This window comes from Molossus molossus, unplaced genomic scaffold (assembly GCF_014108415.1).
Source record: "Molossus molossus isolate mMolMol1 unplaced genomic scaffold, mMolMol1.p scaffold_m16_p_19, whole genome shotgun sequence".
Lineage (NCBI taxonomy): Eukaryota > Metazoa > Chordata > Mammalia > Chiroptera > Molossidae > Molossus > Molossus molossus.
Genome location: NW_023425354.1, coordinates 19822919 through 19846020, shown reverse-complemented (window position 1 = coordinate 19846020; position 23102 = coordinate 19822919). Strand labels below are relative to the sequence as shown.

At 46.3% G+C, this 23102-nt stretch overlaps 1 protein-coding gene and 1 pseudogene across 1 annotated transcript; both read left to right on the top strand.

Moving 5' to 3' along the window:
• The first annotated feature begins 5572 nt into the window (after nt 1-5572).
• Nucleotides 5573-5723, top strand: LOC118635125 (annotated as a pseudogene).
• Nucleotides 5724-13538: 7815 nt separating this feature from the next.
• Nucleotides 13539-18926, top strand: DYNLL2 (dynein light chain LC8-type 2). The gene is made up of 3 exons (XM_036269404.1): nt 13539-13781; nt 16633-16771; nt 18618-18926. Exons 2-3 carry the CDS (start codon nt 16640-16642, stop codon nt 18753-18755), a joined length of 270 nt encoding a protein of 89 aa, XP_036125297.1. The 5' UTR covers nt 13539-13781; nt 16633-16639; the 3' UTR covers nt 18756-18926.
• The last annotated feature ends 4176 nt before the right edge of the window (nt 18927-23102 follow it).

Sequence of the window (23102 nt, the reverse complement as noted above, 5' to 3'; positions counted from 1 at the left end):
AGGAACTGAAGCTCAGAGAGGCTGTGTGACTTGGGTTCTCACATCAAGTTAGCAATGGAGCCCCAGGGCACTCCTCTCTGTCCTCTTGACTCCAAGTTCTTTCCTGTCTTCAGCTCCGGGTCTCCATGTCCCCTTCTCCTTCACCTCCTGTCTCCTAAAGGGAATCTCCATAGAGAGGCTCAAGCTCCATTAGCAACATGTACATCAGTTCTCCTGGTGCTGGGTAAACAGCAACCCACAACGGGCACCATCCTTCCCTCCTTTCTCCCTTCCTGCCCACTGCGCCCCACCCTCAACCAGGAGGAAGCTCATCTCAATACAGCTTTTTCTGGAAATGCTGGGGCGCGTGCCAGGGAGCTTTCCTGGGAGGACAGTCAGTGCCGTGTATACTTCCTGGGGAGGAGGAAGAGACAGTGGTGGCCTGAGTCTCCACAAATGGGCCTTTGAGGCCTGGAGCAGGACTGAAGACTGGGCAACATGTTGAGAGTTTCCCTCTGTCTCATCTCCCAAACTGGGAACCTAAAGGTCACTGGGTGGCTATTTCTTTGAGACTTAGAAGTCATATAGTCTGGCTTTACCCTCCATCTGAAACTTTGTTTATCTGGCTTTAGGGTCAGTCATTCATTGATTCAATCATTGATTCAGCAAATACTTGTTGACTACTGCCCATGTACCAGTCTTTGCTCAGTGAACAGGACAGGCAAGATTCCGGTCAATCTGGAGAAGGACACAGTTGGCACGCTGTTGTTTGCGGGTGGAGTGGGGTGAGGTCAGGAGAGAGAAGTAACGGCGGTTCAGAAAAGCATAGTGGCTGGGAAGGCTTCCTAGGGGAGAGACACGTCTAAGCAGAGGCTGAAAGGATGAGTGAAGCATTAAGCCACCGAAGAGAGGAGAGTGTTCCAGGTACAGGGAATAGCATGTGTGAAGGCTCAGAGGCTAGAGAGCATCTGGCACCTGTAAGAAACGGAAAGAAGTGTGTAGGGCTGGAGCATAGTGCGCAAGGGGCAGGTGGAGGGAGGAAGTTGTGAGATACAGCTGGGGGGCGAGGCTGGGTCTGGGTCATGGAGGGCTTGAAAACCATATGCAGTAGAATGAGCTTTATCCTAAAGACGATGATAAGCCACTGAAGGTTTTTGGTTTTTTTTTTTTTTTTTTTTTATCCTCACCCGAGGCTATTTTTCCATTTTTTGTACAGATAGAGTGGGAGGGAAAGAGAGGAAGGGAGAGAGAGAGAGAGAGAGAGAGAGAAACATCGACGTGAAGGGACACATTGAGTGGCTGCCACCCGCACGACCAACCAGGGCCAGGGACAAGCTGCAACCGAGGTACGTGCCCTTAGCGGGAACCGAACCCGGGTCTCTCTGTACCGCAGGCCGACGCTCTAACCGCTGAGCCAAACCGGCCAGGGCAGCCACTGAAGGTTTTTAAGAAGACGTGTGACATGTTCAGATTTGTGTTTTAGAAACATCCTCTTTGCTTTTGTTGGGAGCAGTGCTATTCAACAGAAATTGAATGAGGACCACAGATGTGAGCCTCATGTGTAATCTGAATTTTTCCAGCAGCCATGTTAAAAATGTAAAAAGAGACCTGGCTGGTTGGCTCAGCAGTTCGAGTGTGGGCCCGAGGACTGAAGGGTGCTGAGTTCAATTCCTGGTCAAGGGCACGTACCTGGGTTGCAGGTTTGATCCCTGGCCCCAGTCAGGTCGTGTGGGAGGCAACCAATCAATGTGTCTCTCTCACATAGATGTTTTTCTCTCTCTTGCTCTCCCTCCCTCCCTCCCTTCAATTCTATCTAAAAATCAGTGGAAAAATATCCTTGGGTGAGGATTAATAACAACAACAAAAGATAAAAAGATACAAGTGAAATTAATTTTAAATAATATATTTCATTTAATTCAATATATCAAAAATATTATCATTTAATAAATAATCATGAAGAAATATGAATAAGATATTTTACTTTTTCATATTAGGACTTTGAAATCCTAGTCATATTAGGACTATAAAATATAAAAATATTTTATATTTTCAGCACACCTCAACTTGAACTAGCCACCTTTTTTTTTAAATATGTTTTTTTTTGCCCTGGCCAGTTTGGTTCAGCAGTTAGAGCGACGGCCTGCGGTCCAGAGAGACCCAGGTTCAGTTTCCGCTAAGGGCACGTACCTTGGTTGCAGTTTGTCCCCGGCCCTGGTTGGGGCATGCGGGTGGCAGCCACTTGATGTGTCCCTTTCATGTCAATGTTTCTCTCTCTCTCTCTCTCTTCCTTTCTCTCCCTCCTGCTCTATCTGAACAAAAAATGGAAAAAAAAAAGTCCTCAGGTGAGGATAAAAAAAAATTAAAATATATTTTTATTGATTTTAGAGAGGGAGGATGAGATAGAAACATCGATGAGAGAGGAATATCAATCGGCTGCCTCCTGTACGTTCCCTACTGGGGATCGAGCCCGCAACCCCAGCATGTGCCCTGACCGAGAATCAAACCAGTGACCTCTTGGTCCATGGGATGACGCTCAACCAACAGAGCCACACCCGCTGGGCACTAGCCACCTTTTTAGTGCTCAGTAGTCATATGTGTTTAGTGGCTCCCATGTTGGAGTGTAGATGTAGAGAATTCATTTGAGAGGAACAAGAATGACTAATCTGTTGCAGTTGACCTGGAGGATGGTGGCTTGGGGATGGAGACAAAGGGGCAGATTTCAGAGATATGACTCCCAGGTTGTCATCCCAGGCCTGGAATTAATACCTCTGAACTCCTTATATCTAAAAGAGAAATAAACTCCTATCTTGTTTGGGTCATTTTACTTGGGGTTTTCCTTTCTACTCACAGCCGAACCTAATTTTAATAAAAATAGTACTTAAATGGAGATGTCTAATGGACAGTTAGATCTGATGGGTCCACGTAAGGAGAGAGAGATCTGAGAAAGCTACCTATACATATGGGAGTTCCCAATCCATAGCTGGTCATTGAAGCCATGGCAACACGTGAGATTGCCAAGGAAGAACTGTTTGGTGAGAAAAGTATCTAGAAGAGAACTCCGAGGAACACCAACACTTAGGATGGGCAGAGGAGGAGTCAGAGAGGTAGGGAGGAAATCAGGGAAGTGTCCCATGGAAGCTAAGGGAGGGAAGTCCCAAGGAGGGGTGATCAACAACGATAAAGGCAGCTGTCTCTGCTTTTTCATGGGTGTTTGAATGGCACCATAGAACCTGAATAAACCAACCTAGGTTTCTGTTACAGCCCCACATTCCTACAGAAGCTGGTCATGTCATCTTCCTGCTCAGGGCCTTTCAGTGGGCCCCAAGTTTCTTAAGGATAACGTTCTAGCTCCTTAGCACATCCTTTAGGCCTGTCCAAAGTCTGGCCCTAGCTTTTCTGTCCAGCCTGTTCCCTTCCCCAGCACACTCTGTCCCTGCCAGGCCTGGCTTCCTACCATTCCCAGCCTTGGCTTGTGTGCTTCCCTCTGACTGAAGAACCTTCCCTCCCTCCATTTTCTCTACCCCCACCCTGAATCCTACCATGCATTAAGACTTACTTCAAATGTCAACTCTCCTGTTCTCTAATTCTTCCAGAAAAATTGCCTCCCAACCCTATGCCCACCATGAGCATTTTGCTCACAATTGCAGCCCTCACTGTAGTTTGACCTGAATTAAAGTTGGTTGTGTACATGTGTGTCTCCTCAACTAGACTGTGAGCTTGGAAAAGTCTGAGGCAGATTCTGGCTACTTATCCCTGTCCCCCTTGGTGTCTTCCTCACAGCTTGATAATGTCTAAGAAGTGTTTATGGATTTAATGAAATAGTTGTCCCTCACAGCCCCCAAGTAATAGTGTGGTCTCTATCTTCATGTCACTCCAGGAGTCTTGAAGATGAGGGAGACACTAAAATAAAACCCTATTTTGAGTTAAATAAAAAAGGAGTTGAGTTTGAATCCAGCGCTCAAAGAAATAGTCCCAGTCTGAGCTTCCCCTGACCCAAGCAGCTTATATCATTTGAATGCCCCAAAGCACCCTGTTAATAGAAAAACAATAAAAAATTTGTGAAATTAAATGTTGGTTCTTGGAAGAGATGAGCAAAGATGACAAATCTTCAGCTAGACTGACCAAGAAAAAAAGAGAAGACTTGGGTTACTAAATGAGTAATGACAGAAGGGACAGAAGGGACCTCAGAGAAATGAAAAGGAATACCAGGAACAAGAATACTGGTTAATGCTATCAAATTAGATAACTAAGATAACATGGACAAATCATTAGAGACACAAACTCCTGAAACTACTTCAAGAAATAGGTAATCTGAATAGACCTAAAAGAAGTAGAGATTGTGTTAGTCTTTTAAAAACTTTCTGCAAAGAAAATTCCAGGCCTAGATGGCTTCACTGCTGAATTCTACCAAATCTTTAAAGAATTAATACCAATATTTCACACTCTTCCAAAAAATACAGTAGGAGGGAGCACTTTCCAACTCATTCCATGAGTCAATATTACCCAGATACCAAAACCAGATAAGACACCACAAGAAAAATATGTATCAACATTGTGTATGAATATAGATGCAAAAATCCTCAACTAAATCTCTCACATCAATGTTTCTCTCTCACTCTCTCCCCCTCCCTCTCTTTAAAAAAATGGAAAAAATATCTTTGGGTGAGGATTAACAAAAAAAAAAAAAAAAAGAGAGAGAGAGAGAGAGAGAAAATTCTAAAGAATACACACACACAAAGTATTAGGAATTAATTAATGAGATCATCAAGGTTTCAAAATACAAACTACATTGTATTTCCATATACTAGCAATGAACAATCTGCATATGAAATTAATAAAATAATTCTATTTATAATAACATCCAAAAGAATAGAATATTTAGAAATATATTTATCAAAAGAAGTATAAGACATGTACACTGAAAACTGTAACACATTATTGAAAGAAATTAAAGAAGACCTAAATAAAAGGGAAGAAATGTTCATAGATCAGAAAACTTAATATTGTTAAGATAGCAGTACTCCTCATATTGATCTATGATTCAACATAATCTCCTTTAAAATACCAGATGGATTTTTTATAGAAATTAGTAAATGGTCTTAAAGTCATACGAAAATAAAATGGACTGAGATTAGACAAAGAATCCTGAAAAAGAAGAGCAAAGTTGAAGGATTCACACTTCCAGATTTCACCACTTACTACTAAGCTCTGAAGAGAGTGGCATGAGAATATATAGATCAATGGAATAGAATGAGGATTCCAGAAATAAACTTCTATATTTATGGTCAATAGAGCTTTGATAAGGATGCCAAGACAATTTAGTGGTAAAAGAATAATAGTGTTTTCAACTAAAGATGTGGGACAATTGAATATTCACATGTAAAACAATTAAGTTAAATTGCACTTCACACCATACATAACAGTTACCTCAAAATGGATCATTTAGCAAGAGCTAAAACTCTTAGAAGAAAACACAGGAGTAACTCTTCATGATCTTGTGTTAGGCAGTGATTTCTTGGGTATGACAGCAAAAGCACAGGGAACAAAAAGAAAAATAGACAAATTGGTCTTCATCAAAATTAAAAACTTTTATATACTTACCTGGTAGGGGAGATGCCATGATCACAAAGGTGGTCTCCCCAGGGTGAGGCTCACTTGTTGGGGACCCCTGCCATTTCCCCAAATGTGGGAAACTCGACCACATAATTTGTGGTAGTGGGGGACTGTGTTCACACTCTCCCCTTAAAAGAAAAATGGAAAACTTTTGTACTTCTAAGTTTCACTCTCAAGAAAGTGAAAATACAATCTGCAGAATGGGAGAAAGTATTTGTAAACTGTATTTCTAATGAGGGTCTATAACTCATTACAACTCAATCATAAAAAGACAAATAACCTAATTAAAAAATGAACAAAGGATCTGAATAAATATTTCTCTAAAGAAAATATACAAATTGCCAATAGACACGTGAAAAGCTGTTCAAAATTAGCCACCAAGGAATTGCAAATCAAAACCACAATGAGATATCATTTCACACCCACTAGGATGGCTATAACCAAAAAGACAGGCAATGACAGTGTATTGCTGGTAGGAGTGTAAAAAGGTACAGCTGCTTTGGAAAACAGTCTGACTTTTCTTCAAAAGGTTAAGCGTAGAGTTACCATAAAACCCATCAACTCCAAACCTAGGTGTACACTGTATATCTAAGAGGACTGGAAGCACATAGCCACACAAAAACTTTTACATTAATGTTTATAGAGGCATTAATCATCACAGCTAAAAGGTAGAAACAATCCAAATGATTAATGGATAAACAAAATGTGGTATGCTCACACAATAGAATATGAACCGGCCATTATAAGGAATAAAGTACAGATTCATGGATAACATAGATGAATCTTGAAAACTAAGTGAAATAAGACAAGTACAAAAGACCACATATTTTTATGATTCCAGCACAGGCAAATCCATGGAGTCAGAAAGTAAATTAGTGGAGATTAGGAGGAAACAGGGGAATGACTACCAATAAGTATGGGGTTTCTTTTTGGGGTGGTGAAAATGTTCTAAAATTAGATGGTGGTGCTGGTTGTGTAGCTCTGTGAATATACTAAAAACTACTGAATTGTGCACTTTAAAAAGGTAAATTTTATGGGATGTGAACTATTTCTCAATAAAGCTGTTATATATGGTTACCTTATTATGTGAAATATAAGGTGGGCCTCCATTTCCTAGTGAGAAGATTAAAAAAAAAAGGTTTTATAAAAAAAATTTTTTTTATCCTTACCCGAGGACATTTTTCGATATTTTTTGTTCAGATAGAGTGGGAGGGGGAGGGGGAGAGAGAGAGAGAAACATCGACGTAAAAGGGACCCACCCACACAACCCAACCAGGGCCGGGGACAAACTGCAACCAAGGTACATGCCCTTAGCGGGAACTGAACCCGGGTCTCTCTGGACTGCAGGCCGTCGCTCTAACCACTGAGCCAAACCGGCTAGGGCTTAAAAAAAAAAAAAAAAAAAAAAAAGCTTTTTGAGAACTGAAATATGCTGCAACATGCCTGACAAGGCAAAATTGTCCTCAAAAAGAAAGGCAAAGCAGTGCAGACCTCAAGAGAACACAGTGTATGTTTTTATGACAGTGGAGGCGAGAGTCTCCCACATAGATAATCTTGCCTCCCACACTTGAGGCTGAGAGCAGCTGATGGCTTCTGCCTGGCCAGTGCCCATTCTCTTGCTTCTTATACCTGCACGTGGATTTTCCTTGTCAGCTATTCCCGCCTCAATCTCAGGTCTATCAGTCAGGCTGCCTTTCACGTCCATAGCCAAAAGGTGGACTTGTGACTTACTCTGTCCAATCAGATGCCCTTCTTTGGGGATCTGAATCAAGAGTGAGGTGACTCAAGGAAAATGCCAGTGACTTGCCCTACTGGAATGCCCCGAGGAAACTGTTCCATGAAGTCAGGGGTGCTATTCTGGTCCTGTTTTTTTTTTTCCTTCAGATGTTTATTGCACTCAAGAACCCTAATTTGGTCTTTTGGATGTTCCAGGGCTGACAAATTCTATATCATTTTCATGGTTCTCTCAAGACAGGGGCAGAGTTCCTGAGAATTGGCCAGATAATGAAGGAGGAAAACTTCTAAATTATGAAGTCGTGACCTAGAAACCACCCCATACATCTATTGGAACATTTTCTCTTTGGTTCCTTCTTGGTGACCCTTCGCTTTAATATTTTAATTAAAGCTCTAAACATTCACTGAATCTTAACTATGTCAAGGTACTTTGTTATGTGAGGGATGAACAAAATGATATCCTGGTTTTGGAGGGTGATGTGGGAGTGTAGAGAAATGCTCTCTGACTTTTGAGTGAATCAGAGAGATGAATCAGAAAAAAGAGGGCATTTGAATTTGGCTAGAGGGAGAGAAATTTCTCTGATCCACAGGGAAGGGACCTTGTGATAGGGTATTGGAATCAGAGAATCATAGACTCTAGGGCTGACAGGGACCTTAGAGATGATCCAATCCTACATTTCCTAGATAAAGAAATGCAGATTCTGAGAGGTGAAATGACTAGAACCACTCAGGGCTTAGGACTTCTCTGACTCCCACTCCAGTGCTCATCTCACTAGCTCCCAGCCACATGGTTGTCCTTGGCTGGCTCTTCCAGGTTTCAGGGAACTTAGGGAAAAGGGGCTATATTTGGGGCTTGGTAAATGATTGCCTAGGGAAGTAAGTCTTTCAAGGCCACCCAAAAAATCAGCAAGGAAATGGGGCAGATTCCAGTTGTTCTAGTCATGCTGCTTTCTTTCTTAGGCCTTCCCAGTAGGGACTGGCACCAGGGTTTGTACTGCACTGGGAGTCTCAGAGTGTGTGTTCCCACCCTTCTCCATCCTCCTGGAGCCCTTGGAGCTAGTCAGCAGCTAAAGGGCTTGGTGAAGTGACTTCTATCACTAGTGACCTCTTTCTTCTTTCTGGGTGACTCAGTCAGCTGGGGCGGGAGAGCCCTTGGTTGTCTTTATCTGTAAGATGTCATGATATCAGCCAAACACCCAACAGAGAGTCGGAGGAGGAAATTAATTCAGAAATCAGGTCTGGAGTTTCCCCGGGGCTCGCAACTTGGCTCTAGGAAGGAAGGGCCCAGTGTAAGTAGCATTCATTGCGGGTCCTACAGAGACAGAAGAGCTTGGTCCTGGTTCTTTGAGTGGAGGAAGAGAGAGTGTCCTCCCAAGCTCTGTATTTCAGCCATAAATGAGCATGATCAGCTTAACCAATACTTACAGAGAACTTCTCATGTTCCAGGAACTGTGCCAGGTTCTGCAGCCCACACATGATCCCTGTCTGCAAGGAACTATAAACAAACATAAGACTGACAAGTTTAATAAAATGTGGTCAGTGATAGCCCTGGATGGACCAGAGCAAAGAAAAAAAATTTGCATCCCACCTGGGATTCAGGGAAGGCTTTGTAGAGGACACTCAAACAAAGGAATTAACCCAGGAAAGAAAGCCTCAGCCTCCCAGGCAAGAGAACCACATGGATAAAGGTGTGGAATTTGGGTGTGGGGGCAGGGGTGGGGAGAACCACAGGCTGTTGATGGTATTACTAGAGATTGAAGAGGGACATGGGGAATGTGGGGAGATAGAGAGGCGCGTGTGTGTGTGTGTGTGTGTGTGTGTGTGTGTGTGTGTGTGTGTAGGTAAAGCATGGGTTTTTTTCCTAGCTGGGGGATGCCTGGGAGATTTGCATTTTAGATAGATCGGGCAGTGTGGATTTGGGGAGGAGGTACAATGGGGTTAGGGAACCAACTGGAAGAGATGATGAGTGCCTGATGCAGGGTATTCATAATGAGAATGAAGCACTTATAATGAATCTTAACTATGTCAAGTCTCCTTATAATGAAAGGAGACATGAACTGTAGAAATATCCAGGAAGTGAGTGATGATGGAGATGTGGGGGGAGAGGGAGAGACACAAACCTAGGGGGGGCTCGCAGGTTTCTGACTCTGTGCCAGGGTGGATAAGGGCCATGAACTGACGTAAGAAATACAGGGAAGGAAAACAAGTCTGGAAGAGAGATGTTGACAATGGCTAACATTTATTAATCATTAATATGGACCGGGCATTGTGCCAAGAGTTTTTCATGCATTTTCTCATACCTCTATGAGGTAGATATTATTCTCAATTTATAGATGAGAAAAATGAAACAATGACTAGCTTGGCCAGATCTGCACAACTGGAAGAGTGGTGGAAAGCATTGAGAATCCAGGGCCAATGCTCTCTCTCTCTCTTTTTTTTTTAATGCTCACATTTATGGTTTATTGCAGTGAAAGGACACAGATTAAAATCATCAAAGGCAAGAAGCACATGGGGCAGGGTCCGAGGGACATAAGATGTGAGCTTCCAATAGTCCCTTCTTAGTGGTATTACATGGCTGGCACTTAATTCTGCCACCAACAATGTGTGACAACATATGAAGTATTGCTAGCTGGGGAATCTCACCTGAACCTTGGTGTTCAGGGTTTTTATTGGGAGTTTGTTGTGTAGGCATGGAGTGTCTGCTGACTTTAGTCATTCTTCATTCAAATCAATACAGCATTGCAGGGCCAATGCTCTTAATGACCAGGGTTTATATGTGTGCATGTGAAGAGTCTAAAGAGCCGGTGGGATACCCACAGTGGAGAGGTCTGAGAGTTAGGGGGGCTATCAGGGCCCAGATCATGGTGAAAACAATACTTATGGATAAAACTACTCAAGTTAAACAGTGACTAAAGCACAGTGCCCTGGGAAATCCCTAAGTTAAAGAAGTAGCCAGTCCGGCCAGTGTGGCTCAGTGGTTGTGGCTCAGTGATTGAGTGTTGACCCATGCACTAAGAGGTCGCCAGTTCGATTCCCGGGCAGGACACATGCCCAGGTTGTGGGCCCGACCCCCAGTGGGGGGCATGCAGGAGGCAGCCAATCTATGTTCTCTCTCATCGATGTTTCTATCTCTCTCTTCCTCTCACTTCCTCTCTCTCTAAAATCAATAAAGGAAAAAAAATTAAAAAAAAAAAAAAAAGAAGAAGTAGAAGTAGCCAGAGGGTAAAGGGCCCACAGATGAGACAAAAACAAAAATCCCCTGGTTTTAATATCTGAAGACATGGCTCTGCTATCTGGGCAACAGAAAACTGGGCAATCATGAACGTGTAGTGGCATCAAATAAAAATGTGCACCAAGTTAAGCCGACATTAATTATAACAGTTACTATGTTGCATAGTAATTATCCTAAACAGGAAGCATTTTACATAAATGGCAGTGATTAGTATAGTACAAGTTTCCCAAACGGTGTCCTGTGGAATAGTAGTAGTTCCTGGAGATGTTAATAAATGTTTGGATAAAAAAAAGGGCTTTGAAGTCAGGTAAGTTTAGGAAATGTTGGTATGATTTAGATAGAGCACCAAACCCCTGGTTTACATTTTTTTCTCTGTTAGGAGGCAGGAGAGTAGAATAGTTGAGTGTAGATACTGGGAGCAGACATCCTGGGGTTGAATCCTGCTGCTGACAAGCTGGGTAATCTTGGGCAAGTTCCTGAACTTCTCTAAGCGACAGTTTCCTCTGTATAGAGGAATAGTAATATACTCACCATGACTGTTCCAGAGATTAAGTATAATAATACATGCATTTAAAACATTTAGAATAGTTGCCCTTGCCGGTTTGGCTCAGCGGTTAGAGCGTCGGCCTGCGGACAGAGAGTCCCAGGTCCGGTTCCTGCTAAGGGCACGTACCCCAGCCTGGTTGGGGTCGTGTAGGTGGCAACCACTCGATGTGTCTCTCACGTCGATGTTTCTCTCTCTCTTCCTCCCTTTCTCCCTCCTGCTCTATCTGAAGATAAATGCAAAAATGTCTTCTAGTGAGGATAAACAAACAAACAAAAAACATTTAGAATAGAGCCTGGCACAGAGTGAGGGCTCTACAAATATTAATTCTTATCTGTAAATCATACTGTCATTAACAAACCTCCCTGATATTCTAGAGTTTAGTCATCATCACACACACTTCACACATATATGGTGACATCCATATTTCTTAAAAGTCAAAAGTCTGAGCCCTGTTAGTTTAAGTTCTCTACCTCCACCCCACCACAGCCCGGGACTGGGAATGACCAAATTCTTGCCCTACTTTAAACTAGGGAAGGGAGCCAGAGAGAGGGAGGATTTATACCTTGGCTGCATGGCCCTGCAAGGGCCACGGCTAGTTCATAATCACCTTAATGCCCAGTTGAAAAAGGTATGCATCTTTTGGGTGGACACTGGCCTGTGCCAGGGCACACAGCTTAGCAAGTGGAGCACAGGCTGTATTTTAGCCCCCATTTACTTCTTAGGTTGAATGCCATTGTACTGTGAACACCCTACACAACCATACATGTTGGTTCTGACCTTCAGGCCATAGAAGAGGCTAGAAGCTCATGATCATTGGAGAAAGAGGGTACAAGTTCTCCTTGCAATAGTCCATGAGATTAACTTTCCACAAACCCTAAGTGGATAAAGCCTCCTTCTTCTCCTCCCTCTCTCCCCACATATGCCCTATCCCCCATTCACTCACATGGAGGCTGACATCAGAATGCCCTTGGTGTGAGGAGATATCTCAGGCCTTGCCAATTTCTCTGAAATCCTGATTGAGTTTGGTAGATGACAGAGCTGTGTAAAGCAGAAGTGGGAGGGGATGACTTTTCATGTTTCCCTTGACACACAATGGGCGATACATAATGATGTTCCAAACCATAGCAGGCCAGCACCAGAGCAGGTCTGACTTCCTGACTGGTTTGGGACAGTGAAGGGAAAATGATGGGAATGGGAGCTTCTTAACCCTCACCGTGTGATCTAAATGCTCGCCTCCCAATAAACTCTCGCCACTGTCAGGTAAACACTTCCACTATGAAACAGGGGAGGAGAAACGCAGGGGTTTCCTGTTCTTCTCTAGAGGGGGATGGGGTGGAGTGCAGGGCAGGCCCTCTCCCAACGTGTACGTGCATTTACACACACTCCCACAAACAGCCCTCCAGCTACCCCAGGGGCTCCTGCATAGAATCACCCCTTTTCAGCCTAGAATTCGCGTCCAGGCGTGACCTGTGGTGATCTGGCGAGGGATGGGCCCCTCTCTGTACCTTGGTTCTCTTCTTTATAAAGTGAGGAATACGGAGGGGATGAATTAAGGTTCTGACATGCTGTGGTTCCCACCTCCAGGGGATTCTGTTCACTCCCCCTCTGGCCCTGTCTCACCAAGACAGGTAGGGACCGACTGACCAAAAAGGCTTCCTCTCGCAGGGCCCTGTGTACCAAAGACCAACCTCCCTTCTCACAAGTGTGCTTAGGGTCTCCCTCCACTGCTCTCGAAGACACACAGCAGCTGGGGCCCGGGCTGGCAGTGTAGGTGCGGTGGCCTAGAACAAAGGCTGCGGTGCACGGGGAGGGACCTTCCCTGAATGTGAGGGGAAGGGACCCCTGGGGCTGTTCATGACTACCTCTCCGTAGAGCTGGTTATTGGTCTCCTTTGGGCGAAAGGAGATATTTGGGGGGAAGGAAGGGGTCCTGTCTTTTCCTCTGAAGCTGATGACTTCACCCCCTTCCCCTTACTCTCCCTAAGGTTAGGATCTCTACCTCTTCCCCATCTATCCCTGGGTCTGAAATCTCCATCATCCTCCCTTCCTTTATTCTTTTTGGGATTGGGATCTTTAGCCCCCCACCCCCCCACGCTCTCTCTGCGACTCGCCCCTGTTTCCTTCCTAGGCCTGGTCTTTCCAGCCCTGGGCGAAGGGGTCTGCATGTTTCTTTTTTCCCTTAGGGCCACATCGCCCTCCCCCACCGTTTCCAGCTCCCCCTCCGCACCTCCTCCCTCGGCCCCGGGGCATTATGGGAGGAAACAAGATGTGGGGCGAGAGCAGCGCGGGGAGAAGCCCGCAGTGCGGGGCCGGCCTGGCGCAGCCAATGGGGAGCGCGGACGGCGGCGCGCGCGGCGGGGGGGCGGGGGCGGGGCGCTATTTCAGCGGGGGCCGCGCACTGGTCGCTCTCAGCGGCGGAGCGGAGCGGAGCTGCGAGGCGCCAGTGCGGTGCAGGCAGGCGGGCCGGCGGGCGTGAGGGGGAGTGAGTGCGGCCGGGGAAGCTCGAAGGGCGGACGGCGGCGGCGGCGAGCACTGGGCCCGGGGCTGCGGGAGCCGGAGACCGCGGCGGCGGCGGCGGCTGCTGCAGGAGGAGCCGAGGGGACACCGCCCCTGCCCGCGCCCTGCCTCAGGCCATCGCTGCTCCTCCGAGGCCACGCACGAAGTCGCCTGCGTGAAGGTGAGCGGTGGGTGGGGGCGTCCCCGGGGCGGTGGCCCACGCGGGGTGCCTCTGCGGCCTCCTCTCCCCACGCGGGGCCCGGAGCAGGGTTGGCTTCGGCGTGACGCCCCCGGCGTCCCTCCTTTCCGGAGCTGCGCCACCCTCTGCCCTCGCGACCCTCGGGGCGCGGCTGGAGGCCCCGGGCCGCGGAGGGGCGGCTCTCGTCCCCCGCCCCCCTCGGGAGTCTCCCTGTGCTGCGTGGAGGCTTCTGGTGTTTGGGGCCGAGGGGGTGGGGTGGAGAGGGTTCGGGCGTGACGCGGCTGCTCCTGCCGTTGCCGCCGCCGCCACCACCGCCACTCTCTGGGGCGTCCTTCCTGCGGCGAGGACGCCCAGTCACTCCAGCGTGCTGCCGGCCAGGCGGGTGGGGTGGCCGGCCCGCCGGGCGGAGGTGGGGACGAGGGTGCATGCTCCTTCCCCAGGTGCTGGCCTGCGGGGGGATGGGATGGTGCAGGGGCAGGGCCCCTTCGGAGATCTGAAGCGTCTGTGTGCATTGGGAGCGCGGTTCGGGTCTGTCCGAGGCTTGGCCTTTCTGTCGCAAACCGAGGCTAGATGGCGAGCTGTGCTGGAGTGCCCTCTTCGCCTGCACAGGAGCTCCTGGCTCGTGACGGAGGCAGCTGGCCTGGGGCCCTCTGGGCAGCCTTCTGTTCGGAGGCCCAGGTGCCTTGCATTTTTCCCAGGAAGGAGGGGCTAGGCAGGCACCTCCCTACCCCTTTCTCACTGGCACCTTGGACAGGGGAGATTGGGGCTAGGCCTCACCTCTCAGACGCCTGGGGGGCCAGGGGTGAAGAATCGTGGCATTGTAGTCACAAGACCAGCGTTATGTAACTGCAGGCTCCCTCCTGGAGAGTAAGGTGGCTTTAATTACTGTGATAAAGAGTTGTTCCTTTGCACTTTGGGGATGAGGCAGTGGAGCAAGGTGAGCTTGCTGGGAAAGGGTGCTAATTTCATACTTTAACTTCCCATCTGCAACCTAGCCCCACCCCCACCCGGGGTTTATAACCGTGTCCCCTTCTGAGTGGTGAGCTGGAATAGGACGCCAGGTGACACTAGTTTTTTTTCCACATATAAAGAGCCTTATAATTCTATCACATTTTCCCTGTGCTGCTCTTGTGCTTTTGCTCAAACTCACGAAGTTGCCTCATTTATCTTATTTAAAAATCATAGGTTTTTAAAAAGATGTTGATGTGCCCAAGGTCATATAGGTAGTCAGGCCTTGAACAAGGTTCTCCTGACCTTTCCTCAGCACCAGGCAGTGCTCACAAACTCCTCTTGAGGCTCTGACTTTTCCTCTTGGGATACAGGGACAGAGGGTGCTGGTCCACTAACCCTTAGCTCTGCCAGCCTCTGCTGAAGTAGAACCAGCCCTGCTTTGGTTGATAGTGTCAGACAAAGGTGCTTTGGATTCAATCAAGGGCTGTCTAACTGGCAGCTGGCTTGCATGCATTTTTTTTCCCTTCTGGTACAGGCTAAAGGAGTAGTTACAAGTTCTCTTTCCCTTTCAGCCTATCCAGTCCACAGGCTAGTGTAGATTCAGAGATCAGGATGGCCTGAAACGATACCAGGGACCTCCTTAAGCATGCAGTATTCTGTGTAGTCTTGTATCAGACAGGGCTGGAATGACAGCATTTTCTGTCCACTGGACTGGGCCACAGAGTGATATTTTGGTGGTGGTGGGGATTGTTACTGCTCAATGTAACGGAACTGTGGTCAAGGACAGAGGATAGGATTTTGCAGCTCATCTCTTCTATTCCTGCAAAGCACCCTCACATACTACAGACTGCCAGGCAGGTTCTGGCCAGCCCTCCTAGGATTCCTGTCATCCTAGGAAGGGACCATACAACATCTACTCCAGAACTCTTTAGATTGCTGTAGGATGAATACCTGGTTTAGATAACAGAGCTTTGAAAAAGGGGTGTTAAAATAATAATTCACCTTTTGTTATCTCTGTCACCACTGGGCATTGGTAGCCTAGCACTGGCAACATTTTTTATGAAGGGCTAGATAGTAAATATTGTAGGCTTTATAGACCATACAGTCTCTTGCAACTACTCAACTCTTTCATTGTAGTGTGTTCCTCTAAAACTTTATTTACTAAAACAGGTGGCAGGCTGAATCTAGCCAGTGGACAGACCCCTGTGTGTAGACTGTTTCTATTAGTAGATATTCTCGTATAATTTTAATTCTTGTAAAAACCCATGATAGAGAGCTACCCTCATTGCTAAAATGGAAGTAATCAAATGCAGAAAAGCTAACTGACTTGTCCAAAATCACGAGTTCATAGTTAGGCCTGCTGATACCTAGTCTGTCTTCTTTCTATTGTGATACCAATGATGTAATAATGGTCATTAAATCAAGGGCTTATTGTCTTCAGGTGTTATGCCACCTGGTTTATCCTCAGGATAACCCCACTGTCCTCATTTTAAAGTAATGGCATGAAAATATAAAAGTTAAGTAATTTTCCCAAGGACACAGCTAGCAAATGATACATTGTAGTATTTTGGGTGTTGGTGTTATTCAGAAGTTCAGAAACGGATAAATTTAGAGTTGGAAAATCCTCATTTTATATATGATTTAAAAAAAACAACGATAATTTATTATATCTTTGTGACTATTTAGCTTGTATTTCTCAGGTTTGGGGACCATGCCTCAGTTAAAAGCTTAGGAGCTCCTTCTCCTATTGCCTCTTCTTGTCTGTGTTTTCTGTTGTCCTCACCTGTACACCCCTTTCCCACTGAGGCCCCACACTCAGTTGCTAATGTTTATTATCCAGAGTCATGGGGTTGTCAGCCTTACCTCTTTGCTTCTTCTGCAGTGTCACGATGTCTGACCGGAAGGCCGTGATCAAGAACGCAGACATGTCTGAGGACATGCAACAGGATGCCGTTGACTGCGCCACACAGGCTATGGAGAAGTACAACATAGAGAAGGACATTGCTGCCTATATCAAGAAGGTGCATTGAGAGAGCTGTGGCGGGTGGCCAGGGGTGGGGATAGGCAGCTGAGCTTCTACCCCAGGGGGTGCTGGAGCTGGGAACATAGAAAAGTAGCTATACCCCGTGCAAACAAAACACTAGGATCTTGCAAAATAGACAAACTAGGGAGTGATTATTAATTGCCAAAGAATTTACCTTAGACATTCTTAATAGGAGCTCTGCTGGTGTGTATGTGTATTTACAGATAATTATGTGACTGCAAGGAATCAGGGAGAGAAGCTTCAGGATTAAATATAACTGGCCCAATTCAGAACTATTCAAAATGAACACCAAGGATATTTGAATGGGTAAATACAAGATCATTAAACACATTTTCAGGGAATTTAATAATTTAAAGTGGTATATTCCTATAATAATCCTCATCATGTAAGAGGTTTCCTTTTCTTTCTCTTATAAAGGACTCAGGGAAAACACACACACACACATACACACAAACAATTAAAAGGACTCAGGTACTACATCATGCTCTTCTCCCCTACCTTTTTAAGAAAAGGGTGGGCTTGAATACATACTTTGGAAAAATGGATGAGCAATATTGGGACAATGGGTTTAGTCCCTAAAGAGTTCCTGAGTGAATGGGTGAATGGATATGGTTAACATGGTGAGGAATCAGCTGAGCTAGAAGTGAGAAGTGGTACACCGGGCCCCTGATTCCCAGTCAGGATCCATATCCATTGGTGGCATAGTCCTAAGTCTTTGATATTCTCAGCTCTGGTATCACAAGGATGCCTAAGAGTAGTGGCATTCCGGTCTGTAGAGGTGGTAGGGTGTCCTTGAGTTTTATAGAACTCTGCTTTCTTTCCCAGATGCATGGGATACTGTCCTGTCTAGGGAGAGAATCCAGAATCATGGGCTCTCAGAGCCAGAAGAATCCTTGGATCATATCTGGTCCCGCTTTCTTATTTTGCTGATGAGGAAAATGAGACCTAGGGAAGTGACTGTGGCTCTCCTATGTTACAGAGTCTTGAGTCAGGATTAAAGTTGGGTTTGGTGATGCATGCCCTTTCCACTGTTCCTGTGGTATGGGAGCTGTGAGGAGGCCAAATAAGTTGTATACTGAGTCCCAGGGTTGGCAGCATTGCTAGGCCAATGGTGGAGGGCTGTTCCCTTTTCACAGCTATGGCAGGATGCATCTAGAACTGAGCCATTAGTTTCCTACTGAACCCACAAGGTAACAGGGAGCTGCCTTTGATTTGGTCATAAGGATTTCCTAGGCGGCTTTGATGCTGAACTTTTGTCCTTGAGAGAAATGAGGGAATTGCCTTGATCTCATGGCTGAGGTCTCTGTTCTTTTGCTTACAGCACACACAGTGCGTGGCACACTGGAATGCCTTTAATGTTGACTTACACAGAACTGCTCCTGGTACTCCTGGTCCCCATTTTGCTCTGGTGTCTTGGTTTTGGCATTTGGAAATACTGGTTTAGTAACATGGGAAGCTGTGGGTGGCGAGTTGGCGAATCACTGTTTTATTCATGCTGTGTGACACTGGAGTGGTCCTTTGTGCCACTGGCTTCTCTGATTCCCTTGCTGAAGAGTCACAGGGTGGGCTATAGAACAGGGTAGCTAGAGGGAGGAGAGATGATCGGGGTGTAAAGTGCTAGAGAGAAATAATGGAGCCTTTGTGGTGTTACACTATTAATGAGGGAAGGAGTGTCCTAGCCAACCTTAGAACCTGAGCTCCTGAGGTTCAGGGACCTGAGGCCATGGGCTGGGGGTGATAACTAAACTCACCAGGCTCCCATTCTGATTTCTCATCCTCCAGCTGTCCTAATCACCCTTCTCTACTTTTTCTTTTTCTTTTAGGAATTTGACAAGAAATACAACCCTACCTGGCATTGTATTGTGGGCCGAAATTTTGGCAGCTACGTTACACACGAGACAAAGCACTTCATCTATTTTTACTTGGGTCAAGTTGCAATCCTCCTCTTCAAGTCGGGCTAGGTGGCTGCAGGGAAGGTGTCAGTGGCGGCGGCAGTGATGGCAAGCAGACGGCGTTGCTGGGACTATTTTGCACTGGGGCCAGCATCAGGATGTCCTCTCCAATGGCTGTGCTACTGCATGGACTGTATACTCGATTTCATGTGTATGTCGCAGTAAACAAAACCAAACTTCTTTCTGTTTAGTTGCCTGGGGAAGAAGGCTGCTTTACATTTATTTTCAAGACTTAAAAAAAATTTTTTTTTGGTTGTATTGCACTAGGAAATCTCTCCCACCCCTCCTTTTTCTCTTTCTCTCTCTATATAAACTAAGCCCTCAGAAAAGCCTATAAGACTAGGAGGGCTGGGGAAAAGAAGTCATTTTCTGGAGGTGGAACTAAAACTTTGTAGCTGCCTCTTCCTGGTAGTGAATGCTGCTTTGGGAGGGCCAGGGAAGCAGTGCAGGTGGGCAGTGTTAGGATCAGCAAGGAGAGAGGAATAGGAAGGAGGGTAGGGGGATTGATCTAGTACCAGGGAGACTATTCCACTGAACTGTGATTCCACGGCTTGGGGCAGAGTGTGGGGTTTGGGGGGGGAGGGTAGATTCTTTAAGGGGCCCTGAGACGTGTTTGTCTGTGGTGTGTGGGAGTGGGGAGCAGATTTGTCTTGCTGTCTTTGTCAGAAGAGTTTCTAAGTAAGGGCTGTGTCTTTGTGGATTACCTTTTATTCTTCCTGCCAGAGCTCATACTAGGAGGATGTTGGAGGTAGGATTAGCTTGATTTTTTTCTTTCTTTTTATTCTTCTCTACTTCTGTCTGCTCCCTGCTTAGCTCTCAGTTTTCTCACTCCTCTGGAGTTCTCTTAGAGCAGCCCACATTAGTTGGCTGGAAAGGGAATTTCTGGTGACTAGTTCCTTAGTTAGGTCTTAGCAATCAAACCAAATCAGTGTCTCCCTTGATTCTCCTGTGTGTGTGTGTGTGTGTGTGTGTGTGTGTGTGTGTGTGTGTGTCTTGGTTTGGGGTAGAGGGGAGGGAAGGGCAGAACAGTGTATGGAATCTCTAGGGTAGTCGGTAGATAGGGTGCACAGTTAGTTCTAAATGGGCCTTTATGTTAAAAACCTTTAGGGGTGAAGACAGATATCACCCCTACCCCCCCCTTTAGCCATCTTGCCCAGACACTCTGCTTGCCCTATTGCTGTCTGCTCCCAGGAAGGTTTTAGGATAGCCCACAATGAGTTGGCCATGTTGCCATCTGCCCTGGAGTTGGCTGTCAGTGGAGAGGGAAAGTGATTTTGGATGGTTGCAGCCTCTTATGAGAGGTAGGGATGGAAGTGATAAAGGGCTGTGAGGAGCTTGGGAGGAAATGTTGCAGTGACGAAGCCAAGTATCAGGAGTTGGAGCAGGGCTTCTAGTGAGAGGAGATTCCAAGGAGAGTGCTGTTGAAATCTTATCTGTTGATCAAATAGGGATGGGGTGGGGGGAGTCATTGCTGATTGAGCTGCTGATTCTTGTAAATTACATTTAAAACTCATGTACGGTTGACACTGTTGGGGGGGATTGGGTCTAGCTCATTGTTTATTTTATTTTTTTCCAGCTCCATCCTTGGGGCTGGTGGGGAGGCAGGAGAATGTCCCCCCTCCAAGCCTTTAGTGTGTGCCGATTTTTTTTTCTGATGCTGACGGGAGGGTGGGGACTGGGATGATGATTGAGTTCCCTGTATCAAACCCTTATTGAATGTCTACATTTGTGTTTTCCCCTGCCCTCCCAGACTTGTGTGGCCAGTTGGAAATGTCTGGTTTGTGTTCATGTCTCCCTCATTTCTGGAGCTGGGGCTGAGACCCCACCACATCTCTTATGCTCTGCATCCATGCCTCTTTTGGACATTAAAGGTTGATTGATGCACTTCTGAGCTGTTTGGGTTTCTTTGGGGCTTAAGGGTTTGGTCAGGTGGCAGTGGTGCCACATATAGGCGGAGTGGAAGAGTATCTAGGGCGGAGTAGAGTGGGGGTTGAAGAGATAAGACCAGGCAGAAAGATACTGATTGGCCTGAATCAGGTTTTAGTTGTAGAGCCTAGGGTTGGGCCCCTTAAGTGGCAGAAAACTAACCCGCAGCACTCACCCACAAGGTTTCTTGGGTCCCTTGGTAGAGATGATCAGGTGAGCCGCATTTTGGATCCTCAGTATAATAGATGTTGCCTTCCCAATTTCTAGCTCCAGGTCCAGGATGTCAGTTTGCAGCTGTTGTACTGGACCTAGAGGAGCTTGGCTTAGAACTTTTGGACAAAGCTCGCAGCCCTCATACTCCTCACTCTAGGGTTCCCTGAGACCTGGAGACTGCCTACTCAGAAGTGGAAAAGCTGGGGATTTACAGAAAGATGGAAACTCTTGGTGGAACCTGAGTGGTTCTCTGACTCCTGGGTTATCCTGGTTGTCCCACCTGGAGAAATCAGTAGTATTAAGACACTTTTGAGAGTGTCTGCTCATCCCTGACCCTAAGCTATTGGTGTCTGGGCTTATGGCTATGTCTTTGTGGAGGTGTTAGAGAGCAGAGGTGCTTTGTACTCATTTCTGTTGTCAGTTGTTCACTCAAAAATATTTTCCTGAACAGCCTAGGATGCTGTTCACACAGAACAAGATAGGCAAGTTCTATGCTTCAGTGGCATGCATGTTCTAATGGGTAGAGCAGACATATACATTGATAAGCTTAAAAAAAAGTTATTGAGTTTTAGAGAGGAAGGGAGAGGGAGAGAGAAACATTGGTGGGCTGCCTCCTGCATGCCCCCCACTGGGCATCGAATCCACAACCTGGGCATGTGCCCAGACAGGGACTCGAACCAGGGACCTCTCTGTGCATGGGACAGTGCTCAACCAACTGAGCCACACTGACCAGGGCTACATTAATAAGCTTTTTCCAATATTGGTAAATATCAAGGAAATAAACTGGGCAATGAGCTTTTGATTGTTGGAAGTAGGTCTATAGAATTTCTTCACACAGGAAGTTGGTGGGCTGGATCTTGGGGAGAAGGCTCTATTTCTGGGGCAGTAAGGTCCTAAGGGAGTAAGACAAGGGGCTCTAGAACCTCATCTTTTGTTCATGCCTTTGCTGGTATGAATAATTTGAGAGCTGGAGCCTTGGACAAGGGTGGGGCCACAGTCTACATTTTATCAGTGAAGGGTATCTCTAGGGCTAAAACTCATCCTTTTCTGCCCTCATGGGAGAGGCAGTCTAGGAGGCATCTATGGACAATACATTTCTGCATAAGTAGGTGTGTGGTGCTCATCTGAAAGGCCAATTCTGCAAGGCTTGCTGGAGAGGACAAGCCCTGACCCCATGGGCCCCAGGATGAGCAGGATGGGAGCATGGGTTACAGATGGGAATTATGGTATAGGGTAATGCAGCCACTGTCAGAACTGTGGCCAGGCAGAAAGAATGGGAGTGTCAATATTCCACCTCCCTTTTATCCTGTTCTCCAATCTTTTGGGGGCTCCTTTTGGCTGAACCTAACTGACAGGTAGATAACAAGGCTGACCCAGGGATGCAGTCTGTACAGGTCAGCTCCGCTATTTCAGGGAACAGCAGGAAAGAAGGGTGGAGAATGAATCTAAGGGAGGCAAACCAAACCAGCATGATTACGGTGGGCAACATATCTGTCTCTCCCCAGAAGTCGTGTCCTCCAGCCTAGACCTAAGTTGTGGCTGTCCCCTAAATTATCCCCTTTCTTCCTGCAGGTCTTCTTAGCTCAAATGTCCTCTTTATCAGAGAGGCCTGCTGACAGTCTATATGAAATAGTACCAGTCGTCATCACTCTTAGCCTTACTCAGCTTAATTCAGCACAGCGCCTGCCAACACTTGACATATTTGTTGGTTTACTTACTGATCTCTCACACTAGAATATAACCTCTGTGGAAGAGCCATTTTCCTTTTTCTTCACTGCTTTATCTTCAAGCACAGAGAACAGCACCTGTCCTGTAGGACATGCTTGATAAATGTCAATTGGTCAAATAAAAAAAGGAGTGGAAGCAAGCATGGATAGCTCCTCAGCCCCAGGGCAGCTTGGCCTTTCCTGAATAACTTCTGCCTTTGGCCTCACTCCCCTTTGCTGCCCCAAGCCCTGTGTATTTTCTGCTGCCTGGAAAGGAATGAGTGGGTCACTCCCCAAGTGTGTGCAAGCCTCAGTCCTTGCTTGCGAGCTATGTAAGAACAAAAGAGTGTTCATAAAGTGTATTTTATTTTTAAAGCATTTCAGCTTGCTTATGTCTCTGAAGCCTCTGAGCACCCCTTTGAGCTAGACCTAGCAGTCATTAGCCACATTTTTAGATAAACAGAGGGTAGGTGACTTGCCAAAGCCCACAAGTCACCCACATAGCTGGTGG

Excerpts from the sequence above, each read along its gene's own strand:
- DYNLL2 (XM_036269404.1), top strand. The coding sequence starts at position 16,640 with ATGTCTGACCGGAAGGCCGTGATCAAGAACGCAGACATGTCTGAGGAC. Across the intron at positions 16,772-18,617 it reads TTGCTGCCTATATCAAGAAG|GAATTTGACAAGAAATACAA; the intron begins GTGCATTGAGAG and ends TTTTTCTTTTAG.